The following is a 16,769-nucleotide window of genomic DNA, read 5'->3' as shown; positions in this document are numbered from 1 at the left end:
CGGCACCCCAGTTATATCCCAATATCCCGCTTACCGAGCAGGCCTGCGCATCCCCCACCCTCCGTCTGAAACCAACGGAGAATTGTAGACTCGTGTTAGCGCATGAATTCTGACACAAATCGCCAACAAAGCTCCCCCTTCGCTCTACGGAGTATTTTTATTTTTAAAGCGCTCGGTCAATGGGAACATCCCACCCGAGACCCGACACGGACGCAAGAAACATCCCTGCGTCCCGGCCGCAAGACGAGCGTCCAGATCCCGCAGAGAAGCCTATGTATGTATGTATATACATACGAGAGCCTTCTGAAACAATGCAGGCGCAGCACCTCTACGAGCGCATCGAGTCGCGGACGCTGCCCCTTGCACTGCGCACCATCGAGCCGCGCGATGCGCCTAGGCACTACGGCCATTTTGACCGCCTTCCGTGTCGCGGTCAGAGGAGCTGATTGCCGCCGCAGCGAGACTCCGCGGCCGTGCCTGATGGACCTGATGATGGTGCGGTGCGGTGCTGGTCGCCAGCGGGCCGGGGATGGTGACCATGGTGCTCACTGCTGGGTGTTCACAAGCGAGCACGCTGACAGGGTCATTGAGCTGCTGGGGGAGGGATGCCGGCAAAGTCCGCGGCGGCGACGCCGGAGTCGTCGTTGACGAGGCGTACCGGGGCAATCGATGGGTATGCGGTCGAGGTCATGGACTGGGCCTTTACGCCGTCATCGCCACGGCTACCAACACGTCCATGCTGGCCTTGGCCGAGGACCAGGAGTGCTGAGGGACCATGGGTTTGGTGATGCCGCCGGCGAGATGTACTACGGAGGGGAACCACATTAAGAAGAACAAGAAGATGTTGTAATTGGTATATGGTGTATACAGCAGATGGCCTGGACCCTCGTAATCTCTCAAGAACAATTCGAAAAAGGAAAAAAAAAAACCATTCTCAGGCCAGCTGCTACCAACTCCTGTCCAAAACGCCAGTGGTAACCAAACAAGTAGCTAACGCTGTTTCTTTTCCCAAATCAAGACAATAACGGAATCAAGTTCCCTGAGTCCGTCCGACTCTTCCTTGTCCGCCTTCGTGGACCGCTCTCCCTTCTTCATATAAGCTTGCCATACTGTTCCGTCGGAAGCCTTTACTGAATCCAATAGTCCCCATATGTCTCTCCGCTGCCCTGTCAAGTTCAATGTCCTTCTCTCAACCTCGTCTTCGTCAATGACTATTTGATCGGAAACAGGAGTCTTCTGGGTATCTTTAAACATTTCTTTCACCAAGGCCTTGTGGCGGTGGCGATGACCGAGTCCATCAGGGTGGTGGCTTATCGACACGCCGTTGGTGATGACCCAGTTGTCGTGGAATAAATATTGGTGCATGAAGCATGCCTCACCACACGCGTCAGTCACCAAGTGTGCCATGCCCACATCGAGGTGGTGTGGGTATGCATAGTCGTGTAGCAAAAGCGGTCGTGTGCCAGTTTCGTGGCTCTCGACACGGGCTTCATGACTATCATGCGGTGGGTGGAGTGCTGGAATGACATGCATGTCAACGCCTGCCTGCTTCTCAAGACACCGCCTCAGCATCGCATCCCATCTCTGTCCATGGAAGGAAGGCTTAGCGGCTGCGCCGATTCTCAAGCAAGGTAGCTTGGGAATCAAAGATACAGCGTCCTTGGTCAAGAATATCGCGCCTCCACCGTATGTTGTGCCAGATCCGCCGTCTTGATGCCAGACCATCTTTTCACTAGGGATACCGAGATACAACTGCTTGCTGAAATCGAAAGTTGAAAGTCGTTCCTTGAGGTAGGATAGGCTCGGGAAAAAGACAGTGTCCTCTATGACTGCGAACCAATGCTTCTCTTGGCCACTTGCGGCGATGGTGGCACCATATGATTTCATGACCCGAATCAATTCGTAATATCTTCGGCTTTTAGATGTGGCCCCAGAGGTGGAAGTTGTGTACACATCAATACCCCTTTCCTCAAGCTCCTTGTCTATCTCATCAAGTTGTTCCTCAGTGGCATTGTCAAGCATGAGAACTAGAGTGGCGCCGTTGCTGGTTCCGTCGCCTTTGGTCAACCAACGTTTCCATGCTCGTAGGACAGCCCAATCTTTTTCAACGATTCGTTTATACGTAGTGGATACGCCGAACATGAGCGTTGATGCGTATAGTCTATCATGTGCCTCGTCGGTATAAGTTGCAAGCTCCAACCCCTTCGACGCGTGCAAATCGGTAGGGCTAGGGTTGCTGACATCGATGACTTTCGGAGCATCCCGGTGTGGCTGAAAGTCCGTGTGTACATCGGTAACTGAACCAATGGTCAAAGGCTTGTCAGAGGTTTGCACTCTCCAAGCTTGCCATTTCGTCAAGTTGGTAAGTACATAGCGGTCAATGAGCCTCTCCAAGTATTTTTCCTCTGGCAAAATATCCCCAACTGGGGTCGAGTCCGGCAGATCAACCGTAAAGGTCTGCCCTTGTTGATGAAGTGTCGTGGCATGAAATAGGAAACCAACAGTTACTGCAGTCAATATAAGGTAGCTAAGTCTCACCTGGAGCACCGGCATGCCTTTGGAAAGCAACATGGTGGTTCCAGAAAAAAGCAGCGCCGAGCTGCAAACTCAGATGAAGCCGAAGGAAGAAAAGGAACCTATGACTGAATCAAATACATAGTGACGGGAACAAGGCCACAAACAGCTCGTCATGACATGAGGCCGCGGGAACAGACTGGCCTGGGCGTGCTCTGTTGAACAACGCAACGCTGGTTTTTTGACTACAACTAGTAGTAGCTAGTAGGAGAGATAGATAGATGGCTGGTGCATGCGGGATTAGCTATCCCTTTTAAACAGACAAGTTTGAAATTGATGAGCGAGGGCCCTCCTCCTTCATTCCTCTCCAAGTAAGTTACAAAGTACAGCTTGTACACCTTGTCGTGGACGGATGAGCCAACTGTGGCCAGACAAACAGCAAACCAAATACATGAAACCGACCAGGTACCTAGGTGGATAGCATGTGGGTGTGGGACGAGGACTGGTTGAGGCAGATCCTTGCTGGTTCTTGACAAACCCCTGGTCACGGGAGAAGGCAGATCAGTCGAACTCCTGCCAACAATGGGCGGAATCAGCCACTGTGTCTGCAAATCCCTCGCCATGCCGCTTTTCTCATGCAAATTGTGTCGCAGAATTTTTTTAATAAACAGATTAACAGTCCCGCCGTGGATACCCTTGCGACAGAGTACACGGGCATGGGCGGAGTACAAAAGAGGATTAAGATTATGCCGCAAAGTCGTGTCCCTCCGTCTTGGCTGACTACCTCGTTTTCGCTGGCTTTTTCATGCGCCGTACGGGTATTATCATCGAGGCAATCTATCAACCTTATGGGATTACACGGCGATCTGGTGCAAAGGGATCACCATTCACCCAGCAAATACAACAGCAAACTCGACGTCGGAGAAGAGAGATGGTTTGATGGTCTTTTCGATGCCGTTAGTGCTTATCGCCTTGCAGGGATGTGACGAAAGGAACATTGGAAAGACGTGGCAAACTTACGCCAATCTTGATAAAAAATTATGCCTGGGCGCCGTTATCCGTGCCAGAGTGGACATTAGCATAGGACCCTTTGGCGTTTCTATTCGCTGGAACTGGTCCCGTTCCCGGTCCTGGATTAAAGCTTCCCTTGTTGATCTGCTTTTCGGGCGAAAGCATTTGTTTTGAGGCATAATTCGCGGGCATGTTCACTGCAACTGTCGATTTGGCTTCACGGTACCGGTCAAAGAATTCAGCAAGAACTTGTTCAGCAGTCTGACCGGCGGGAACGATGCTTGAGTTTAATACTTCCTTGATGTGATCTTCGATTTCTTCAAACTCTGCCATGTCGTTCCGATATCGATCTGGAAGACCACTGTTGTGCAGAAGTGCAAGAAACCCAGCCATCGCAGTGTTGACAGCGGCGAGAATTGTGATGGGCGTTCCATTTGCCAGGGACATGGCACCCAGAGCCGTCAGGGCCGCCCCAATCAGAAGCTGAACGACCATGAGCATCCATCGGAGAACACTGGTGAAGTGGAATAGGAAATAAAACCGATATTTGTGCGCAACAACCTCGCGATACAGCCCTCGAGGCATGCCAAGTGGTGGCCATAGCCCATGTGCAGGATGGGTCGGCTGGTGGCTTTCGCCATCTTTTAGTCCGCCAATGCCGTTGGCAATGACTGTCCACTCTGCGGAGGAAAGAAACCGGTGACGAACAATCTTTTGATGAGCGTTTGGGTCGTGAGTAATGGGGAGAGAAGGATCGAGCTTTGTTGGTACGCTCTCTCTGTTTTTGCCCTCGGAAGGATCCTTACGAGGATTACTACCTCTACTACCTTGAGCTGGAACAGAAAGGGGAATTGGAGGAATAACAGGGATGATGCCCGTGGACGTGACGCCAGGTTTGACTTTGCTGGCCATTTTGCTGGTGTAATCGTCTAGGGTGAATGCCACAATGGGTATCTTGAATACAGGGACATAAAGATGACACTATAGGATAACAATATTCCGAGACCTGGAATATGGAACGAATGGACTGCTGATGTTGGGATTCAAACTCGAGACGACTGATCAGTTTATACTCGAGTACGGGCGTAAAATAAAACCCAATGAGCCCAGTGCCCTCCTTCCCAGATAGCCGACTTCGTGCCTTCCTGAAAGCCATTGAATTCGAATGGTATTCGAATGTGGGAAGGTGCGGTCTGTAGCATTGAGCGCTGCCTCAGGAGTCAGGATCGCGCAAGAGGCGGCCATGGCTAGGCTGATTCTATTGCAAATTCAGGCATCAAAGTCTATTTAACCATGAACAGATGCGAGGAAGTGGCTCGCTGTATGGGTATGAAAACGCGATATAGTAGCCTGTACGGAGTACACTCGCAAGACATTGATGAAGTGAACAACTTTGCAGGATCAAATGGGATGTTAGCGTCCTTGGCTGCAGGTGGGGGGGTGCGTCTGGATTCTGGAACGAACAGCTAGTGGGGGTGACAGGCAGAGAAGCTCAAAAGTTTCTTCTCACCGCTCAGTTTCTGACAACGGCAGAATTCCAAAAATTTGGTCATAGTGGCTGAGAATAGCTTCAACCAGTGATTCTGCCCAATATTTGCTGCTGGTCGCCCAATTCAAACAGCCTGCTTGCATGCGGCGTCTCGGTTTTATCTTTCGCGCCAATATCAGCCATAGACTGGGGGCGCCTACATCTGCCTATCGCACAACGCTCACACGATCGTGTCACCTGCTTCCACCGTTGCTTTCCAGGACAATATCGTCGACCTCACGAATGATGGCGGAAGAAGCGCCCCCAGTGCAGATCATTGAGCGGGACGGTAAGCAGTTCAAGACCATTACAGAGGGAAAAGCTACGATTCTGGTTCCCCATGAAACGAAAGCCGGCCAAGACACGACTGAGGAACAGCAAGTCTTCTACAATCCAATACAGCAGTACAATCGCGACTTGTCGACGCTGGTAGTCAAGGTGTATGGGGAGATGCTATTGGAAAAGCGAGTTGAAGCTTTCAACTCAAAAAATGTAAAACAAGGCAAGAAGCGAAAGCGAGATGAGATAGAACAAGACAACGAAGAAGCAACCACACAAGCCACGGAGCAGCAGCAACTAGAGAAAGAAAAGGCGGAAAATGGCCACACATACAAGCCTTCATTCAAGATCCTTGACGCCTTATCAGCATCGGGCTTGAGAGCTTTGAGATATGCCTTGGAAATTCCTTTTGTTACATCTGTTACCGCCAATGACCTGTCTGCCTCTGCTGCGGAATCAATAGCAGTCAATGCCGACCACAATGGTGTAGCGGGTAAATTTACCGTCACTAATGATGACGCCCTAGCCCTAATGTACCGGTCTATTGCGTCGGATCTTTCGAGAAGAGATAAACGCGGCAACCCTGGCAAATCACACAAGTTCGATGTCATCGACCTCGACCCGTATGGAACAGCTGCTCCGTTTTTTGACGCCGCTGTCCAGTCTGTTCGTGATGATGGTGGCCTACTTGTCATCACCTGTACAGACAGTGCCGTCTGGGCCGGCCACAGCTATTGCGAAAAAACCTTTTCCTTGTATGGCGGTGTCCCTGTCAAAGGAATGCACTCCCACGAGGCAGCCTTGCGCCTTATCCTGAACGCCGTCGCAACTTCTGCAGCGCGATACGGTATCGCAATTGAGCCCATGCTGTCGCTATCGATTGATTTCTATACAAAGGTCTTTATCAGAGTCACGAAATCACCGTCGGCGGTCAAGTTTTTGGGAGCGAAAACGATGTTGGTGTATAGTTGCGACCAAGGCTGCGGTTCTTGGGAGACACAACCAATCCTCAAGAGCCGGCCATTCCCCAATAAAAAGGGAAGCGGATCCTTCTACAAGCACACAATGGCTCAAGGCCCGAGTACTGATCGCCTTTGCCAGCATTGCGGCTTCAAGATGCATATCAGCGGACCCATGTATGGCGGTAGGATCCATAACCAGGACTTTATTCACCGTATGCTCGACGAAATACCCAAGGCATCTCCGGAGACATATGGAACTTTGTCTCGTGTGGAGGGTATGTTGCGGACTGCCTTGGAGGAATACATACCGGGACCTGAACTGCCCACGGATGTCGACCCTAAAGACGCAGAAGCTGCGGTCGTTGACCACACCCCATTCTTCTTTATCCCTGGAAAGGTCTCGAGCATTTTATCGTGTTCCACCCCGACTGATGACATGTTTCGAGGCGCACTCATGCATCTGGGCTATCAAGCGGGCAGAAGCCACTGCCGCCCAGGCAGCATCAAGACTGACGCGCCATGGTCAACTATTTGGTGGATTTTGACAGAGTGGATCAGGCAAAAGTCACCAGTAAAAGTGTCCAAATTCAAGGAGTCCATGCCTGGATGGAAGATTCTTTATGACGCTGGAATTGTTGGACACGAAAATGCGAAGTCGGACGATAGCCAAGGGCCGGAGAGCATCGACACCAAGATGGAAGGCACCGAACAGCAGCAGCAGCAGCAGCAAAATGACGAGAAGGTGCTAGAAAGGACTGAAGCAGAGGGCAATGCCGGGGAAAAGAAAGAGCCGCTGACTGAAGACGAGTTGCGAAAGACGCTCGTATTTGATGACGCTTTGATACAGCTTGGTCGTCAGAAAGGCACTCGGTACATGAGGTACCAGGTCAACCCTCACAAGTATTGGGGCCCCATGACAAGAGCCAAGGGTTGAATTGTCGATGCCATGACCGTGTATTGTATATGAAGTGGGATCGAACATGGCCTTGGCAAAGTCAACAAGCAGAGCATCGTGATAGTTAGCGGATTGTCCAAAGGCCCAGTTCTGAAGTCGGGGATCACCGCCCCCCCCTCTCCCCACTGGGGCTGTTGACGTGCTTGCGCCTGGTGCTTACCACAAACATCCAGGGTGTTGGAGGTTGGAGGGAATATTCGCCGACTTGGGTGCCTATCTTGTACCACATATCAATCCATCTACACCATCATCTGCGTGCTTGTCATCATTTCCATCTGTCCATGTAACCTCGCGGCGTTTTTCTCACTTGCGACTGCAACCCCGCCATCATGTCTCTCAACGCGGGGCATCCGACTCCCAAGTCAGTCCACAGCCTCCAAGTCACCGATGCGACTCTCTCGTGGAGAAACCTCGATGACGCCGAGGAAAGAGTGTCAACTCACGAGATTGTCTTCACCATAGACTTTTCCACTGCCCAACGGCCAAATTACATTGTTTACGTTCTGAGAGAGGACGCTGATGCCCAGTCACACCCCTTCCATCTCGACCTCCTCCAGACCGACGCGATACCAGCAGAGCTTCGTCATGGCTATCTCATCAACGGCATTCCGCCTCACTTGCAACCCACGCCCAGCAACAAAGTCGACGTTATTGTTTCCATAAAGTCCGGCACAGGCCGCGCGCAATCGTTCTGGCAGGCCGCGCTGCAGCCGCTCCTCCGATCCGCGTCATCGCATCCCGTCGTCGAGCAGTACAACCTCGTCGTCACGCAAGATGCCCAAAGCGTCCGGCAATACGCCAAGACCATCGACGGACCACCATCCGCCGCCAGAACCATCATCCTGCTCAGCGGTGACGGAGGCGTTGCCGACCTCCTCAACGGCCGCGAGCCCGTCCCCGACGCACCGCTGCCGCTGATGGCGCTGCTCCCGCTCGGAACAGGAAATGCCCTATTCCACTCCCTGCACAAGCCATGCGCAACCACGCCTGGGCCGACGCCGCTCGTCCTCGCCCTCCGCACGCTCTTCCTCGGCGCGGCGGCGAATCTGCCCGTGTTCGAGGCCAAGTTCACGCCGGGCTCGCACATGGTCGCCCACGCCGACGGCAGCCAGGCCGCCCTGCAGCTCCCGCACCGGCGGCAAGTCTCTTCGCTCTACGGCGCCATCGTCGCGAGCCACGGCTTCCACGCGAGCATCGTCTACGAGAGCGACACGCCGGCGTACCGCGTGCACGGGGCAAAACGGTTCGGCATGGTCGCGCAGGAGCTGCTGAAGCTGTCCCACCCGTACAAGGCCGCTCTGGACGTGCGGCCTCCCTCCTCGGCCGCCGCGTCCGAGGGCGAGTTTGAGAGAGATGCGCACGAGACCCACGGGTACATATTGGTGTCGATGGTGTCGAATCTGGAGAGAAATTTCACGATTTCGCCTGCCTCGAGGCCGCTGGACGGAAAGCTGCACCTGGTGCACTTTGGGGCGGTCGGTGGCGACAGGGCCATGGAGGCGATGGTGAAGGCGTACGACGGGGGCAAGCACGTGGACGTGAAGTGGGATGATGGCGAGAGGGTGCGGTACGAAGAGGTCGGGGAGGTGAGGATCGTCAGTGGCGAGGACGACGAGAGATGGAGGGTGTTTTGCGTCGACGGGACGATTGTGCAGGTTGCGAGGGGCGGGGGGATGAGCGTGGCGAGGGCGAGTAGAGAATTGCTTCGGGTCTTGGTTGATGAAGGGGCTCGCGCTTGATGCTGTTTGTGTTGTAGGTGGCAGGGGTACGGCATACGAATATAGACGAACGAGTTGCGATGCCTAGAGGGGATTCGCGTATGATTGATTGATTGTGGATGGAAGGGCTTTTTGCTTCACGTTGTTAGCCAGCTTGCGAGAGCAGTAGCGTCAAGATTCGAATGATGTGTATTTTGCTTCCGTCATTAACCAAAATATACGAGGATGTCATTGTGATATAAAAAACAGCAATATTCGCGATACAAGGCATTTTGCATCCCAAGTCACTATTGCTCATTGTTCTCCCCCCAACAACGATGCAGCATCTACAAAAAAAATAAAATAAAAAAATAATTGCCCAGCCCAGCTCCTCACTGCACAGTTAGGTTATTCACCCTCTTCTCCATCGACTTCTCAAATTCCTCAACACCACCCTCCAGCGGCGTCATGCTGCCCCCCTTCAACCTGTACACAATCCTCCTCCGCGGCGCCGCCTCGCCCTCCTCGTCGCTCTGCTCGCCATCATCCCCGTCGTCATCCAGATTGCCCTCCACGACCCCCCTCACAAACCATCTATCGTGACTCACCAGCACGACGGCGCCGTCCCAGCCATCCAGCGCGACCCGCAGCGCCGTCACCGTCTCATAGTCCAAATGGGTGGTGACCTCGTCAAGGATCAAGCAGTGCGGACGCCTCCAGAACAGCCGGGCAAGCTCGCACCTCACCAGCTGCCCTCCCGACAGCTTACACAGGGGCGTGTCGGAGGCGATGCGGCCAGGGAGGCCCAACTCGCCCAGCAGGCCGCGAATCTCACCCTCGCCCATCTGGCCGTCGACCTCGCGGGTGAGGAGCCCCAGAGCCGTCAGGGCGGGATCCGCCCTGCCCACGGCCTTGATGGCCTCGACAGCATGCTGCGAGTAGTAGCCCAGCTTGAGGCGCGGGTGGGCGGTGACGCTGCCGGCCGTCGGACGCGCTTCGTCGACGAGCATCTTGACGAGGGTGGTCTTGCCGCAGCCGTTGAGGCCGAGGATGCCGATGCGGTCGCCCATGCCGACGGTGAGGCTGGCGCCGTCGACGACCAGGGGCAGCCTCGGGCCGTAGCGGTACGAGGCGTTGTCCAGGGACAGGAGGGAGCCGGGGAACCGCAGGTCCGGAGGCTCCGGGAGGGCGATGACGACGGGACGTTCCTCGGGGGGCACGTCGATGTCCTCGCGGGCCGTGTGGAAGTATCCCACCATGTCGCGGTTGAGCTTGAAGCGGTGGCCCTTGGCGCTGACCTGCAGGCCCATGCGGTCGTCGAGCTTCTTCTGGCGCGACTTTGCCTGGCGGATCTTGTTCTGGTCGTCGTTGGCCTTGCCGGCCTTGATGTTTTGCGCAATCGTCTTTTCCATGTGCGCTCGCTGCTTGGCCTGCGCCGCCTTCATCTTCTTGAGCCACAGCTTGCGCTCCGCCTGGGAGGCTTCGTACGTCGGCAGGTCGCCGTGGAAATAGGTCAGCTGCTTCTCCTTGAGGATCATCAAGTCGGTGCAGACGGAGATGAAGTCACGGTCGTGCGATACCATGATGACGGTAGGCGGCCTGTCCCCTTCCGCAAGATGCTGCAGGTGCCGCTGCAGCCACACAATGCCGAGCAAGTCGAGGAAGTTGGTCGGCTCGTCGAGGATCAGTATGTCGGCGTCTTGCAGCAGGGCCGTTGCCAGAGCTGCTCGCATGTGCCAGCCTCCAGACATGCTGGAGATGGGCTTGCCCATGCGCTCCTCGGTGAATCCGAGGCCCGTCAGGATGGTTCTGGCCCTGGTCTCGATTTGTGCGATGCGTGACGGTTCGACCTGGATCTGGAGCTCGGCAAGCATGTCTGCGGCTTCCTGGGTTTCTGCCTGCAGTGTTTCGGGTGAGATTTCGTCGCTTGACTGGTTGATCCTGAGCACAAGGTTAGTTAGATGCACCGACTTTGTTCACATGCGGAAATCTCATGAAACGTACATGACATCTGAATCGGCAACGACCTTTTCAAACGCCACCAGGGCCTTTTTGGCCTGCAATCCTCGAGCACCACTTCTCAGCCTGGCCTCCTTGTCCATGCGAAAGAGGCGCTTCTGCAAACGATGATGCTTAAGGGACCGCAAGGCTCGTACAGGCCCGAATGGATCCGAGGCATCAACACCGTCGGAAAGAGCTGGGGGGGGTTTTTTTTTAAGCAAACGGTCACTTTACGGGGCTTTTAAGAAGAAGAAGAAAAATCGTGAGGTCTAACCTTTAATCTCCTGCTCGATGGTATCCCTCGCCGTCGCCCGGTCAATGACCTCCTGGAGCACACTGGCTTCCGCTTTCCGGGCTTGGCGGGAATTTTCATCACCATCGTCGTCCGTCAGCTTTGTCTGCTGCAAGATGGCAATTCTGGTGCCTTCAGGGATGCCGGGAATGAGCTTGTCCGCAATGGCTCTGAGCAAGGCTGCGCAAAAAGGGTGAATGGTTAGTGGCGACTGGGCGGCGAAAAGAGTGCGGAAGGGATGGAAGCGTACTGGACTTTCCAGTCCCGTTACGGCCGACGAGTGCATATCTCTGTCCTTCTTTCAGGAGGAGCTTTGCATTGGACAAAATCTCAAGACCATCGGAGCGCTTAGACTTGGCCTTTGCAGTGGACGAAGCCTGCTCGCCTGATGTGACGAGGATGTGCAGACCTTGAACGTCGAGCTGTGAAGGGGGGTTAGCAGACGGACAATAACAGTCGCAACGTCAAGTTGAAGAGAGCTGTAAAACATACCTCTCGGTAGTTGGGCGAGTCGATATGGAATCGCGTCTGCTTGGCAGTGCAGAGGATGGTGGTGGCGGATTCCGCCGCCATGGACGTCATTGTGGTCCAAGGAAAAAATAAAAATAAAAAATAGAAAAAGGAAACGCGGCCGTCAAGGACACACGGAGTGTATGAAGCAAGTACAAAGAAATATGTGCAAGGGAAGCAGAGGGCTCATGAAGCGGCTGTGGCTGCGGAATGCAAGTGTAAGTCGTCGAGGGCAAGATGCCATGGAGGCTTTATATGGAGAATCAAGTCGCTGGTAAATCTCATTCACCAGACGGCGGGCCATTCGTCCCGATGGCAGATGCCCGTCGATCCCTGGAATGAAACGCTGAAAAAGCGGAAAAGGCGACGTCAGGACCCCGGCTTCCAAGCTCCAGATGGCGATGCCGACCCTTCATCTCAAGGCGTGAGTCTGCTCGGCATAGTTGTGGCACAGTCTGATGCCATCTCCTGAGAATCCGGCACTGGCCATTGGGCGCACCAAGTCCAGCCGGCTCGTGACTCACGCCGAAGCCGAATCGGGAAAGTCGAATCTCCACAAGCCGCAAAAGCTGCTTGGCCGAGAAAATACAGTACTCCGTGCTCCGTACAATAAAAATATGATTTGCAGGTACTAGTATGGGCGCAGAAGAAAATTTCAACCCAGTTGATTACTTGGGCTCGGTGCAACACGTGCCGGCCTCGTGCCCTTTGGCTGCAGTCACAGACCGTCGCCCACGGCAGTTAATTCCTTGCCCGTCTCACGAGTCACGACATCTCCTCACGCCCCAACCTCGGGCCCGTCACCCAAGCATGCCGCTGTGGCTCTGCTGGTGCTCGAGGCTTCGGTCTGCGCACAAGTCGCGGTTTGTCCTCCGCGTCGGTGCCGGGCCCCGGCGTCAGGCCGCGGAGAGAAGCCGGGCGGCCGGGTCCGAGGCGCAGAGAAGGCGGCGCCCGAGGAGACGAGCGGCTCGTGTGGCCGCGCCGTTTATGCGTGGGTCGCGCCGTCGCTGACCACGGGCTGCCGGGGTTGGGTTCCTAATTAGTAATAGGCCTCCTTGGTTTGGAGCTTGGACGGGCAATTCCTGCCAAGCTCCTCATGTTTGTTTGTACTAGCCACCGGTGTCCCCTTTCTCAGCGGCCTCTATTTCCACCAACGCCGAGCGGGCTCTCTATATTCCGTGCCAAGGTGAAAGGGACCCGTGGGTAGAATCAGGTACCCAAGGAAAACCCAGGGATTTAAATAAAGTGGAAATGGGTGCCTGTTAGAGACATAGAAGATATATTAATAAGCTATCATATACTACATACGAGGGACTAGGGTCTGAAAAGGGTACCATGAAATTACTCCCCATCTTACTTATGGGTGCCCATTGGCACCCGATTTCACCCTCTACTCCGTGCCTTTGGTCGTCTCATCCTGCCGTCTTGAAAAACAACGAGCTGGTAGACAGCTCCCAGAAGCCATTCCCGTCGCTGCTCGTCGTTGTTCTCGATTTGACAACGGCAGTGCCGGCATAGCTGGTCGTCAGTTTTGCCATGTTTTAAACTTGTACCTGAGGGGATCCATGCCTGTGGGACTGGTTGGGGTTTCGCCAGTCCAGCTGATTCCGCTGGGCGAGGCGCCGGGAGAGCAGTAGCGCGAATAAAGCAGTCTGCGGAGGAGACAGAGGAGGAGTATCCTGCCGGCGAGAGCGACACATCATGGCTCAAGATTTGTCTTCTTTGTACGGCGGGGATGGAGGTTGGTGCCGGCAAAAGAGTTGCTATGTGCGCGAGAACAGGCAGACAAGTCTCCTTTCTACGGGACCACCACGCAGTTAGAACTGGACTTTTGGCAATGGTAGATGCTCTTTGCTGCTTACATTGCTCCATCTCCTCACTTCCGCGTCTGGGGCTTCACCATGGACCCCAAGTCTCTATCCTCGAGGCCGAGTGATACCCTCTGTAGGGGCATCATCGCCGCGAACCAAGACCGGTTTTGTTCTTCCCGGCACTGTTGGCGAGAACATTGACCCCTTCCAAGTATACACAACCGATTCCACCGCCGAGACTTTACACCGGGTTCGTCTTGGGCAGTTTATCGACGCCGAAGCACAAGGGCTGGATACAAGATTTAAGGAGGATATGCTGCGAAATGAATAAAGCAGTTTTTTTAGTTTTTCTTTTGGGGCGAGGGATGTGTTGAGGAGGCATGCTGGTAGAGTCGTGCTTCCGGAGGAAGCCACGAGCAGGTACGGCTTTTATTTTATTTTGTGACTGATTGATTATAGAAGCTCGGGTCTGTTTCAGCGTCGATAGGGATACGGAGAAGATGGTGCGTGGCACGATTGAAAATCAGTTCAAGGGCCATACTATTGTATCCATAGCTCATCGGCAATAAACTGTCATCAACCACGTCAAAGTATTTGTCGTGGATTAGAAAACTTATGGGCATTGGGAAAATCCCACGAGAACCGCTTCACGAGACGAGCAAGTTCAAAAGCGCTACAGAGTGCTAACCACCTTGATGCTACTTTATAGTCTTGCGGCGAATCCAGCCATGCACGCGGGTCAATTCCGACGCTCAACATATAATCTCTATGGGCTATCCAAGCGTGTCATTTCTCAGCTTCTGTCTTATCCCTCTCCACAGTGATGAAACGCCCCTTGCCAGCCCTCATAGCGACAATATGTCTCTCAATGCACTTTGCCGTGTCAATGGCTGACGTGTATGCTGCTTGATCTGATGTCATTGCATCAATACCGGGCGCCCAACCCGTGTAAAGCCGCAAAAGCGTCAGCTTGCCCCAAGAGCCAGACCAATCGATGTAATCATGACCGTCTTTCAAATGAAGCGCCTTGAACCACGTGGCACATCCAGTGAGATCTAAAAACTCCAACTTGTAAAAGTTCTTGCTAAGCATTCTCAACACCAGAAGTGCCTCGCTCCAGTCATGATCTAGCGAATGAGAATAATAGTTTGTGCCGGCGTACGGTATATTACGGCCTTGAGGCGACGAGACAGTAGAAAATTTTGCCGACGGAGTCAAGCAAGGCTCTGGCCAATACGCCAGACTCAAATGCGTGACTGAAGGCAGCTTCGACGACAATGACAAAAGTTGCTTCCACGAGACGTCTCGTGGGCCTCTGGGATCCAGGGCCAGCGAAAGATGCGTCAAGTTGGGAAGCAAAAGGCGCGGAGGGCTCGGGTTGGTATCGACAGTTTCCCAAGAATCTTGAGGTTCATCAATAGCGTCGGATTCGACCACGCTGAAGAGGACATCGATTACGTCTTTCAGCTTCAAAGACCTGCCAATCGAGGCTGAGAGGTCCAAGCAGGTAATTTCAGAGTTTGCTCCAGACTGACCATCCAACTCCTCGTCGCTGAAAACATTCTCAGGCGGCTGTAGAATTACCCTCAAGTCAGAGATCGATACGCCACTATCTGACGCAACGCCAACATATCGAATAAGAGCTGGCTTGAGGTGACTAGGCACAAAGTATAAATGATACTGATTAAAAACGCGATGAATGTCCCAGTCTGCAGCCAGGCGCCTGAGAGTGAGATCAATCAAACTCCCCGGTTGCGGTAGCGGTGCCCCTGGCAGTGTGGATCTGTCAACGCCAGAATAGCTCACGCGGAGCGACCGGGAGAGTGAGTTTGAGACATTGCCATCCTCGCGCCCTCCTAACAGCCAGCTGCGAGGTGGCGCTGGGCCGGCGGGTAGTCTGCGGCCATGGCTGTCAAATCTTTGACGAACAGGTCGCCGTGGAGCAGGCGATGGTGTCTCGGGGATCTGAAGAATCTCCCTGATGGCAGGTGGAACGCTAGGCGAAGTCGCCGGCAGAGATGGCGAAGACGACGGTCCTGCACCTGCGAGCCGTAAATTTGCAAGAAGTTCGTTCACGCTCTTGGAGGCTTTATCTGGCCGACGGTAAGTATCAGCATCATTCGAGCTATGGCTATACTGGAGGAGACTCACAACCACCAGAACCAGAGGACGACGATGAACTCGTCGTCGACGTCGCTAGGGATGGCTTGAAAGGCTTGATGCGATTTCGTTTCTTAGGCATTCCCGAGCGAGAGCTTCCCGTTGCGCAAGCGTACCAAGCTCAAAAACTCGGTTGGCAAACGGTCAGTAGTCAACGAAGCCAGTGACTCAATGTCATCGACGTCGTTGCCTTGATCTCAACGGTCGCCTCAAGCTTCAGGCTGCAAAGATGGGAGCCCCGCCGGGCGGCCAAAGGTCAGCGTTGATTCGCCACCATTTTTACTAGCTGCTCCACCTTTTTCTAATCCTGGCCTCCCAGCTTCAATCAGTCGTTTGCCAACATCCAGCACGGCCAAACTTCATGTCCCTTGACTAGTGCTCGCCTCTTCGTTTCATACCCGGCCCGAATATCCTTCGACAAAGGCCTCAAAACGGCCCGTGTGGAGTTGTCCAGACCGCCTCCACCATGCGAGATAATACGTGGATGTGAATCCTGCCGCATTCATCCCACGGGTTGAAACCGGATTCGACTTCCGACTAAACCTCGACAAGGCGAATGAGGCCAACTCCCATGCCGTGATATCACCCCCTGCTCAAATGCCAACATATTTGGCAATGTGACCAAAAAGGCAGCCAGGAAGGGCATCGGCCCTTTATTAAAGTCAGGCCATTCATCGCATTTGTTGGAATAAATTGAGAAAACAGCATCTTCTGTCGTGGCCGGGTTTCGTCTCCCGTGTTACCACCAGGCAAAGGGGGTGGCATTCCGAGTTGTTGAATTTCAGTTCGACTCTACATACAGAGAATGCGTGAGCACGCCAGGCAGAGTGCCCACCGGAGAATACTCCCAAACTTGTCTGCCTAGACCATCTACAAGAGCTGATGTTCGTAATTCATGCAGGCCCGACTACCCAGGTTTGTAATATTTCGTGACAGTACGGCGCATATACTAGGGTACGCCCTCTTACAAAGTGTTTACTAAGGCGGGCGACATTGCAGAATTCCCGCTTGATCAAGTTCCGGACGCTTAAGTACAATCTTGTCTGGGA

At 53.9% G+C, this 16,769-nt stretch overlaps 7 protein-coding genes across 7 annotated transcripts; 3 read left to right on the top strand and 4 right to left on the bottom strand.

Annotated features, from left to right (window-relative positions):
- Window positions 1–538: 538 nt before the first annotated feature.
- Window positions 539–769, top strand: MAA_11340 (lipase/thioesterase family protein; the record flags this gene model as incomplete). The annotated part of the gene is made up of 1 exon (XM_011413328.1): window positions 539–769. One exon carries the CDS (start codon window positions 539–541, stop codon window positions 767–769), a length of 231 nt encoding a protein of 76 aa, XP_011411630.1.
- Window positions 770–990: 221 nt separating this feature from the next.
- Window positions 991–2,571, bottom strand: MAA_06433 (glycosyltransferase family 31 protein; the record flags this gene model as incomplete). The annotated part of the gene is made up of 1 exon (XM_007824431.1): window positions 991–2,571. The coding sequence occupies one exon, from the start codon at window positions 2,569–2,571 to the stop codon at window positions 991–993; it is 1,581 nt and encodes a 526-aa protein (XP_007822622.1).
- A 981-nt stretch (window positions 2,572–3,552) lies between these two features.
- On the bottom strand, window positions 3,553–4,437 carry MAA_06434 (uncharacterized protein; the record flags this gene model as incomplete). Its single annotated transcript, XM_007824432.1, has 1 exon — window positions 3,553–4,437. One exon carries the CDS (start codon window positions 4,435–4,437, stop codon window positions 3,553–3,555), a length of 885 nt encoding a protein of 294 aa, XP_007822623.1.
- An 862-nt stretch (window positions 4,438–5,299) lies between these two features.
- MAA_06435 (N2,N2-dimethylguanosine tRNA methyltransferase) lies at window positions 5,300–7,228 on the top strand (the record flags this gene model as incomplete). Its single annotated transcript, XM_007824433.2, has 1 exon — window positions 5,300–7,228. One exon carries the CDS (start codon window positions 5,300–5,302, stop codon window positions 7,226–7,228), a length of 1,929 nt encoding a protein of 642 aa, XP_007822624.2.
- Window positions 7,229–7,578: 350 nt separating this feature from the next.
- MAA_06436 (Diacylglycerol kinase, catalytic domain protein) lies at window positions 7,579–8,988 on the top strand (the record flags this gene model as incomplete). Its single annotated transcript, XM_007824434.1, has 1 exon — window positions 7,579–8,988. The coding sequence occupies one exon, from the start codon at window positions 7,579–7,581 to the stop codon at window positions 8,986–8,988; it is 1,410 nt and encodes a 469-aa protein (XP_007822625.1).
- Window positions 8,989–9,338: 350 nt separating this feature from the next.
- MAA_06437 (ABC transporter-like protein) lies at window positions 9,339–11,821 on the bottom strand (the record flags this gene model as incomplete). Its single annotated transcript, XM_007824435.1, has 5 exons — window positions 9,339–10,887; window positions 10,951–11,143; window positions 11,222–11,419; window positions 11,490–11,661; window positions 11,732–11,821. 5 exons carry the CDS (start codon window positions 11,819–11,821, stop codon window positions 9,339–9,341), a joined length of 2,202 nt encoding a protein of 733 aa, XP_007822626.1.
- Window positions 11,822–14,346: 2,525 nt separating this feature from the next.
- MAA_06438 (tafazzin) lies at window positions 14,347–15,802 on the bottom strand (the record flags this gene model as incomplete). The annotated part of the gene is made up of 2 exons (XM_007824436.1): window positions 14,347–15,653; window positions 15,712–15,802. The coding sequence occupies 2 exons, from the start codon at window positions 15,800–15,802 to the stop codon at window positions 14,347–14,349; spliced, it is 1,398 nt and encodes a 465-aa protein (XP_007822627.1).
- Between the last annotated feature and the right edge of the window lie 967 nt (window positions 15,803–16,769).

Source organism: Metarhizium robertsii, assembly GCF_000187425.2.
Source record: "Metarhizium robertsii ARSEF 23 chromosome Unknown MAA_Scf_6, whole genome shotgun sequence".
Taxonomy (NCBI): Eukaryota; Fungi; Ascomycota; class Sordariomycetes; order Hypocreales; family Clavicipitaceae; genus Metarhizium; species Metarhizium robertsii.
This window is presented reverse-complemented; position numbering and strand designations above follow the sequence as displayed.